The following is a 10,404-nucleotide window of genomic DNA, read 5'->3' on the forward strand; positions in this document are numbered from 1 at the left end:
ATTCACTTTTTAAAAATCTTCTTCTGATTTGCCATCCCAAGGGTCCCAGCTACAACATGCATGGTTGTTTTGTCAGATAAAATCCTTCTTTATATCCCAAAAAGTCTGTTGAGTCGGCGCCATCGATTTGAGTAATCCACTCATTCAACCTGCAGAGAAAGGAATCCAAAAAGCTACCACTAAACTCGGTTTCAACAAGTTAAACTGCATTTTTATCTAGTCCTCAGATACCCTAAAATGTAATTAAACTAGAAACTATTAACTATTAAACTATTTCATACGGAAAGAAGTATGTTCAATAGAAAAGTAAAATTAGCAAGTGTGCGTCCTCTTTGTCGCACACGCACACAGACTGATTTCCAACTGAGTCCCAGTACCAAAACTCAAAATTCGTACTCGTTTGGGAAGAAACAAGCTTTTCTGTGGATTTTCTCCCACCATATCAATTGTGTTGTAGTCTCATACATTACTTTAACATTTATACAGACTTCAAAGTGTTTTCTATCCAATGGTACCAATTATATGCATATCCTGGCTTCTGGGCCTGAGTAACAGGCAGTTTACTTTGGGCATGTCAGTCAGACAAACGGAAGGCTCATGGTGCAAGCCGAGGGGCCCCAGGAATAGACACACACTGGCATAAATTCACACCGATGATCCTCGAGAGCAGTAGGCCTGAATCTGAAAACATGATGTGTGTTGAATTATTGATTTTAAATAATGTGATTAATGCAATGACTGTATTCCTAAATATCATGGTTAGTCTACATATTAATTTCATAAATATTTGTACAAAAAGTGCACCTATCAATTACTCATGAAGTTCAAATAGTGTGTGTTGTTATATTTAAAGGTGTTAAGTTCTAATGAATTGGAATTAATTCAAGGAAATGGTTGCTTTTTCTTTAAACTCTGGGATTTAAGGATATATGGCAGAACAGCACTGTAATCATTTAGGCTATATTTAGGATAAATCAAATGCACTTAACTTCCAGAGCAAATAACAGGGGGCTGCAGAAGAGAGGTACATTTATCGATAAAATAATTATTACCAACTAAATCCCTCCTCCCGTGAAACGTTCACATCGACTGGCTCCTCCAATACAGAGAAAAGGAGTGAAACACCTATGTCACAGACTCACTCATTGACCAAGCGGTCCATATACATTTGTATAATTCTTTCCGGATAGTGAACGGTGAGGACCACTGAAGGAACCGGAAGAGAGAGAGGGAAAGAGCGAGATAAAGAAAGAGAAAGATGAACAGACGGTATTTGGAAAACTCTCCTGCCCAGACTGACCCCAGAATGCCCAGAAAACCAGTGCTCGCTCGTAATGAGATGCTGAGCACCGCTCTTTGCAAACCGGCTGCTGTTTCTCCAGGGGCAGACTCTCGGTGAAGAAAACTCTAGATGGGCGTTTTTACCGTCTCTGTTGATTCTCAAGAATCCACGGTTGGATATTTTCGAAATGAAGAGAATGAAAAATGTGAGGATCGAGAAGTGTTGTAGTGTGTATCCGCAGCCTCCTCAACCGCAACAGTCAAGTCCACTGAACGCAGTGATTCAGTGATTGAGTATTTATTTTCATGATAAATACGAAAAAGGATTTACATTTTGATATTAGGACTTCCCAACTTTGCCGTGTTTCGTTGTCTGTTTTGCAGTCTCTGTCTGTGAAACACAGATCTCAGGATGCATCAACTCCGTGGAAAAAGCGACTTGAGATATTCCCCAGACTGAACAACAATTTACTGCTGTTTCACCCCCAACACACACATCTCTCTCCCTCTACAAGCATCTCCTCTGGGTGGGATTGCTCCCGATGCTTGCCCATTGTTTGCTTTTTGTTCTGTCTTGTCATTTGTTTGTGTGTTTCACATTATGGTATGATGATTAACATGCTTAGCTATAATAGCCAAGGAAATTATTTTAAATTGTGCATGTAAATGTGACAGTAATGCGTTTTGTAATGCAACATTCCTATGACTGAATGAAAAAGCAAGCATGGGATTATTATATGGGTCATTTTTGGGGTTGCCTTTTTCTACGACTTGGCAGATCCATCCCAACTTGATTTGTGTGTGCATGCGTGTGTGTGTGCATGCATTATTGTCTGTGTGTGGCCACTGATAACCCCTTTAGAAGGCATTAAAGACCTGTCTGTGTGTACCTGGTTTCAGTTACGCTGGAAGTCGCCACCCATGTGGCCCTCGGGAGTGGGGAGCAGGCAGCCCTGTCCACGGGAATCGGCACTCCGCAGGGCAGCCATCAGTGGCAATGTCCTCGCACTGCCGCAGCACCATGTCCCCACTGGCAGGAGTGTCCGGGTTTTCATCTGCGCCAACCCTGACGGTAAGACGGTTCTGGCCAGGGAACAAATGTGCGAGTCCTTGGATGACTCATGGAGTAACTTTTAAATTGATGACCGAATCTGCAGAAAAGTGGGTTGCTGCGTATTTTAGGCCTATATTCCTATATTACGCACAAGCAATGATAGGCCTACCCAAATCAGTGCAATTACAGACATACAGATTGATGTAGATTTCACACCGCTCATAAGGACATTTTATTCATCTAATTTCAAAGATTTATGTCAGATCTTTCCAGTTCTAGAGAAAAAAAAGGTGCATTGAACGAGGGGATATGTAGGTCTGTAATTTGTTTCCCCAATCGTAAGAGTCCATACAAATGACAGGACAGGAGAGTGACATATAACAATGCTCTACCAGCCCTATCCTTGACTAATGTATTGAGGAAAGCACAGGGTGTGATACGGAATGGTCCCCGGTTCAACTATCACAATAGCCTTGTTCAATTCACTTAGGATGCGCACCAGCGCAGTAGACAGTCACAAGCCACTCAACCAAAGAGGGTAGAACGAGATTATTCTTGTAGTATTCTAGGTGGTCTACCATTCAGTCAATGATGGTCAATAGTCAATTATAATACGTCACTTTGTTTTGAAGTGCTATTTTAGTTGTGATTCAAGTTAGTCTCAAGCAATGTCAGAGATACTTTGAGGTAGGGATACTCCATAAGGTGTGTGAGAAAACGTCAATGATGCACTAGGCTATGGGGTGGATAGGTGGGTTGTGACAGCATTGTACAACACAGAAGTAAGACTCTGGGCCATCAACCTGGTCTCAGAGCATTTCATATTATTCTGCATGTAAATCTGAGACACTCCATTTAGTATGATATGTCCCAGATATGGTATGTATTCATTTGTGGATGTCCATCACCCATTTGGTATGATATGTTATGAATTGCTATTCGTATTATATGTTACAAATTTGCAAAATATACAATATATTAATATTTGCGCAATATACAATATATCATGAATTTTCTAAACATATATTATGTGATGAATTCTAGCTAGGTGGCTAACGTTAGCTAGCTGGATAATGTTCGCTAGGCTAGGGGTTAGGGTTAAGTTTAGGAGTTGGGTTATAGGGTTAGGGGAAGGGTTAGCTAAAATGGTTAAGGTTAGGAGAAGGGTTAGCTGACATGCTAAGTAGTTGAAAAGTTGTCAGTGATGAGATTCGAACCTGCAACTTTTGGGTTGCTAGATGTTCGCGTTATACGTCAACCCATCCAGCCCGACCAAGCACCTTACTTTAAGTAAACATCTGTCTTACCTTACCATAGGTAACATACACTATGTATACAAAATCATGTAAACACCCCTTCAGTGGATTTGGCTATTTCAGCCACGCCCGTTGCTGACTGGTTTCTAAAATCGAGCACACAGCCATGCAATCTCCATAGACAAACATTGGCGGTCGAATGGCCTTAGAACTCAGTGACTTTCAACGTGGCACCGTCTTAGGATGCCACCTTTCCAACAAGTCAGTGTTGGCTGGAGTGATGTAAAGCTCGCCACCATTGGACTCTGGAGCAGTCGAAACGCATTCTCTGGAGCGATAAATTCACCAATTGGCATTCCGACGGACCAATCTGGATTTGGAGATTGCTAGGAGAATGCTACCTGCCCCCATTGCATAGTGCCAACTGCAAAGTTAGGTGGAAGAGGAATAATGGTCTGGGACTGTTTTTCATGGTTCGGGCTAGGCCCTTTAGTTCCAGTGAAGGAAAATCTTAACGCTACAATATTCAATGACATTCTAGACAATTCTGTGCCTCTAACTTTGAGGCAACAGTTTGGAGACGGCCGTTTCCTGTTTCAGCATGACAATGCCCCCATGCACAAAGCGAGTCCAAACAGAAATGGTTTGTTGAGATCTGTGTTGAAGAACCTGACTGGCCTGCACAGAACCATGACCTCAACCCCATCGAACACCTTTGAGATGAATTGGAATGTTGACTGCGAGCCAGGATTAAGTGCCTGACCTCACTAATTCTCTTGTGGCTGATTGGAAATGTTCCAACAGCAATGTTCCAACATCTAGTGGAAAACTTTCCCAGAAGAGTGGAGGCTCTTTTAGCAGCAAAGGGGAGACCAACTCCATATTAATGCCCATGATTTTGGAATGAGATTTTTGATGAGCAGGTGTACACATACTTATGGCCATGTAGTGTATCATACTAATTTCAGTTTCCCAGATTTACATTTACAACGTTATGTCTAGACTATGAGACCAGGCAGAGGCTACAGGGCTGCTGAAGGCAGTTTAAGTCTACAGCCACCCTGGTGCACATAATCCTCAGTCTTCTTGAACCTCAAATAATTACTCCAGTCAAAAGCAACGGATCTTTATGCTGGAGTCAAAGTGTTCTGCAGTGCGTTGCAGTAGGTCGAGAAGCTGAGGTGTGACAGCGAGTTTGAAGCCATTTGGGAACAGTACAGTGCCAGCTGGCACTGAAGCGCCACCAGCTCCCAGAAAACAACGACCTTATGGAAGTACAAATCTCCAGCAATACCTGGTGAACAGTACAGTAGGTCAGCAGGACAGAGGTGAAGACACTGAGTGTAGATTTCGTGCAAACCTGACACTTCTTGGTCAAAAGCACTTGGTATTTGAACTTTATGTTTATTGTGGTATAGCGTGATTTAAAGCAGAATTCAATACAATTCCAATGAAAGAACCCCCCAAAATTGTGCCCGCTCACCGATTTCAACTAACCCCTTAGTCACTTTATCCTGGTAACGGGTCGAGAGGTGCAGAGTTGCTCTGTTTGAATACAGTCTAGGGGAGGGGGATAAAAATAGGCAAGAGGTGTAGTGTAAGACACAAACACAGAGAGGGCAAAGATGGAGGGTGGGATTAAGGGAAAGCGGGAGAGAGGGAGGATGGCACACCCATAGACAAAAACAGAACCAATCATGCATGATTCCCCTGAAAATACAATAAATGTCAATAGAGTGATCAAATGACCTAAAATTCCTCTTATTTTGTACCGGTTTTATCCATATCCAATAGCACACATAGTAGACTTAATTTGCCACATTGCTCATAGAATCATTAGTTGTGGGGCAACATGCAAATGTTACTAGGAAGAGCATGTACAGTATCTCTAAAGATGCTTAGGAATCAGAGGTCCAATATGAATGGATGGAAAATTATGTCTTTGTATGGCTGTACATTTGACACTGTTTGAGGAAAGATATTGACACACTGTTGACAAACTGTTACCCTACAACCAAATAGTTATATCACGTTACAGCATACAGAACTAGACACTTTATTGTGAATTCCTGATACGGCTGCATGGATCTAGCCTCCACATTGAAATAAAAGAAAAGAAAGAAAGAGCTTCAGGACTTCTGATTCTGAATGAACTCCTTCAGTAATCTGTGACCAGCACCAAATGAACAGCTCCTCTTATGGACTGGAAAGTGCTGTTCCGCTATGGGCTCTAGAGGGCGCAATTCATGCACTACATTGAGTTACAGTGGATTGTCATAACCATGGCAAAGCTGGAATAAATATATGATTGCCTACACCTGGGTACCGCCAGGTGTTTTTAATATCAGGTGTCCGATCATAACTAGATGAGCTTTTGTTGTTGTCTCATACCCATTCAATTATTTTAATATTCAGACAATTAGGCTACACACTTTCTCTTGACACTTGAACCCTGCATGCAATATGACATATTATAATTTTGTTAACCTGACATGTTACAACTCTTAATTACATCTACTATGTCAGCCTTATGACTGATTACCTAAGTCTTATGACATATGGCTTAAGTAGTGTTGCCACCTCGGACCTCAGGGAAAAGTGATCTTAAAAGATCAGGCACACTAGGGAAACAAAATCACTTCAGATATAGTGTGCACTAAGGAAGAGATGATCTTTTAAATATGGTGTGCCTCATACTTTCCCAGAGATAAGTACAGTATCATAACAGTTTCACTGCGTTTTTTACTGTGTCTGGGCGTGGCTGTAGCCTATAATGCACCATACTGTTACTGCCGAGACTAGTATAGTCAAAGACCATAGACCATCTTCTCACTCTCTTATTGATGATTCTGCCTTTAAGAAGTCTCTTACCGACCACTGCAACAATGTGTCTGCCACTACTTCAAGGGGCAATCTGGGATTCAGGAGTTTTCAAGAATCAATGGTTAAATCATTAATTTCAAAGTAGAAAAATGTATGTACCTTTTAAAATGTCCCTTTAAAATGACTCATTGTTATTAGCCATTCTCCCCTCAGCAGCCTCCACTGGTATTTAGGGTATGTGCACATTAAAACATTGAAGCCGAGATGAGTTTGCTGAAAGACAAAATTCTAATTGGGGTGAACAGAGCTTTGTCACAATCGTACAATCTTGCTAATGAATCATTTGGACTTCAGGCTGGGCATTCATTTTTATTTTCAGAGCAGTGCACTGCTCAACCTGTGTGTGTGCGTGCCTGTGTGTGTGCACGTGTGTGTTTGCATAATCTGCCATGGCTACTTTTCCTGATAAATTAAAAACACCCCCTTATCTCTCCGTCACTTCCCAGACAGCTGTATGCCGAAGAAAAGGCTATGGCAATTAATCTTCTTCCCAATATCTATAGCCATTAGACGTTGTGTGTGTGCGGGTATAGGTGTTGCTACGTGTGCATGTGTATGCAAGTTTTTACTCAATAAACCTATCTACAGTTTTTAGCTCCATATTATCTCCATAGACGATGCCTTGGGTGTCTTAAAGCATTGGTGGCGTGTATGCAAGCTCGAGGGTGGTTCCCCTTGGGATACAATGCATAAAGTGATCTATTCCTCCACATACACACTATATCTATATCCATTTAAACCTGGATTTCATTTTTTTTGTAGTTTAAACATGCTTTTTAGTTAGACTATTCAAGGTCTCAAACTTTCCTCTCTGTATATATATTTTCTCTTTCACTGTCACTTTCTCTGGTTTAGATTCTCTGTTCAATCCTCTCTTCGTCTTTCCTCTGTCTCTCTCTCTGTCTATCTAGCCTTCACTTCTCTCTCATTCTCCCTCCATCCTTTCTTTTTCTCTTCCTCCTTCAGATCTGGCTATCATCGTCAATCATGTCAGAGGTTTAACTGTGAAATCTATAAAGCCAGTGAGAATGTTACAGCCTGGGCCATTTCAGGATCCAATCTTATTTAATATCTCTCTCTCTCACTCTCTGGTGTGCACTAGGGCGTCCTTTTGTCCCACCTCTCCTGAAGCCTGGTGCTAAAGCCCAATACCAGTGAGACTCTTCTCAGGCGATTTTGGCACCTTGCTGCCACTTAACTGATCTACTGTTACTGAGGGACAGATTTTCTGAGCGTAAATGAACCTGTAGACCTATTTACCTGTATCTTTCCAGAGGTAATTAAAGCATAGATACAATGAGGACCAAGATACCTTGTTTTGGTGTTGTGATTTTATGACTAGCATTAGAGTTTAAAGTGTGCTACTTTCCCTGTTGTGTTATCATGAAAGGAAAAGGCACAGGTCTCGCTTTTCCAAATAATTAATATTTCGGCCATGTTGACCTTTTATATGACAGCAAAACAAACTGCATACAATCAATTAGAAATTAGCATCAGATGCTGTTATGTGGCAAGTATATTTTGAGTGTGTATTTGTCACATGCTCCGAATACAACAAGTGTAAACCTTACTGTGAAATGCTTACTTACAAGCCCTTAAACAACAATGCAGTTCAAGTTAATAAACTTGAACTGCATTTAATAAAATATTTACTAAATAAACTAAAGTAAAAAAAAAATTGAATCAATTAAAAAGTAACAAGAAATGTACATAACAATAATGAGGCTATATACACTGCTCAAAAAATAAAAGGAACACTAAAATAACACATCCTAGATCTGAATTAATGAAATATTCTTATTAAATACTTTTTTCTTTACATAGTTTAATGTGCTGACAACAAAATCACACACAAATTATCAATGGAAATCAAATTTATCAACCCATGGAGGTCTGGATTTGGAGTCACACTCAAAATTAAAGTGGAAAACCACACTACAGGCTGATCCAACTTTGATGTAATGTCCTTTAAAACAAGTCAAAATGAGGCTCAGTAGTGTGTGTGGCCTCCATGTGCCTGTATGACCTCCCTACACTGCCTGGGCATGCTCCTGATGAGGTGGCGGATGGTCTTCTGAGGGATCTCCTCCCAGACCTGGACTAAAGCATCCGCCAACTCCTGGACAGTCTGTGGTGCAACGTGGCTTTGGTGGATGGAGCGAGACATGATGTCCCAGATGTGCTCAATTGGATTCAGCTCTGGGGAATGGGCGGGCCAGTCCATAGCATCAATGTCTTCCTCTTGCAGGAACTGCTGACACACTCCAGCCACATGAGGTCTAGCATTGTCTTGCATTAGGAGGAACCTAGGGCCAACCGCACCAGCATATGGTCTCACAAGGGGTCTGAGGATCTCATCTCGGTACCTAATGGCAGTCAGGCTACCTCTGGCGAGCACATGGAGGGCTGTGCGGCCCCCCAAAGAAATGCCACCCCACACCATGACTGACCCACCGCCAAACCGGTCATGCTGGAGGCTGTTGCAGGCAGCAGAACGTTCTCCACGGCGTCTCCAGACTCTGTCACGTCTGTCACATGTGCTCAGTGTGAACCTGCTTTCATCTGTGAAGAGCACAGGGCGCCGTGGCGAATTTGCCAATCTTGGTGTTCTCTGGCAAATGCAAAACGTCCTGCACGGTGTTGGGTTGTAAGCACAACCCCCACCTGTGGACGTCGGGCCCTCATATAGCACCCTCATGGAGTCTGTTTCTGACCGTTTGAGCAGACACATGCACATTTGTGGCCTGGTGGCCCTGGCAGTGCTCCTCCTGCTCCTCCTTGCACAAAGGCGGAGGTAGTGGTCCTGCTGCTGGGTTGTTGCCCTCCTACAGCCTCCCCCACGTCTCCTGATGTACTGGCCTGTCTCCTGGTAGCGCCTCCATGCTCTGGACCCTATGCTGACAGACACAGCAAACCTACATGCCACAGGTCACATTGATGTGGCATTCTGGATAAACTGCACTACCTGAGCCACTTGTGTGGGTTGTAGACTCTGTCTCATGCTACCACTAGAGTGAAAGCACCGCCAGCATTCAGAAGTGACCAAAACATCAGCCAGGATGCATAGGAACTGAGAAGTGGTCTGTGGTCACTACCTGCAGAACCACTCCTTTATTGGGGGTGTCTTGCTAATTGCCTATAATTTCCACCTGTTGTCTATTCCATTTGCACAACAGCATGAGAAATGTATTGTCAATCAGTGTTGCTTCCTAAGTGGACAGTTGGATTTCACAGAAGTGTGATTGACTTGGAGTTACATTGTGTTGTTTAAGTGTTCCCTTTATTTTTTTGAGCAGTGTGTATATTACCAGGTCGCAGTTGCAAATGAGAACTTGTTCTCAACTAGCCTACCTGGTTAAATAAAGGTGAAATTATTGTTTTGTTTTTTAAATACAGGGGGTACCGGTACTGAGTCAATGTGCAGCGGTACAAGTTAGTCAAGGTAATTTATAAAGTGACTGTGCATAGATAAAACAGCGAGTACCAGCAGTGTGAAAACAAAGGGGTGGGGGGGTGGTCAATCTAAGTCCGGGTGGCCATTTGATTAGTTGTTCAGAAGTCTTATGGCTTGGGGGTAGACGCTATTAAGGAGCCTTTTGGTCCTAGACTTGGCGGTCCTGTACCGCTTGCCGGGCGGTAGCAGAGAGAACAGTCTGGACTTGGGTGACTGGACAATTTTTTGGGCCTTCCTCTGAAATGCCTAGTATATAGTTCCTGGATGTCAGGAAGCTTGGCCCCAGTGATGTACTGGGCCGGACACACACCCTCTGTAGCGCCTTATGGTCAGATGCCGAGCAGTTGCCATACCAGGCGGTGATGCAACCGGTCAGGATGCTCTCGATGGTGCAGCTGTAGAATTCTTTGAGGATCTGAGGACCTGTGGCAAATCTTAAGTCTCCTTAAAAAGTATTTCCCTCTTCACAACTGTCT

The 10,404-nt window shown here is 42.7% G+C and overlaps 1 protein-coding gene across 1 annotated transcript in view; it reads left to right on the forward strand.

Moving 5' to 3' along the window:
* Nucleotides 1–1,111: 1,111 nt before the first annotated feature.
* Nucleotides 1,112–10,404, forward strand: part of LOC110531917 (NACHT and WD repeat domain-containing protein 2) — a 92,420-nt gene continuing 83,127 nt past the window's right edge. The window contains exons 1-2 of the mRNA XM_021615394.3: nucleotides 1,112–1,808; nucleotides 2,182–2,353. Coding sequence (XP_021471069.2) covers nucleotides 2,203–2,353 — 151 coding nt within the window. The 5' untranslated portion in view covers nucleotides 1,112–1,808; nucleotides 2,182–2,202. The remainder of the gene's footprint in view (nucleotides 1,809–2,181; nucleotides 2,354–10,404) is intronic.

The sequence above is a fragment of the Oncorhynchus mykiss genome, chromosome 9 (assembly GCF_057628025.1).
Source record: "Oncorhynchus mykiss isolate SJ-2025 chromosome 9, ASM5762802v1, whole genome shotgun sequence".
In the NCBI taxonomy this organism is placed as follows: Eukaryota; Metazoa; Chordata; class Actinopteri; order Salmoniformes; family Salmonidae; genus Oncorhynchus; species Oncorhynchus mykiss.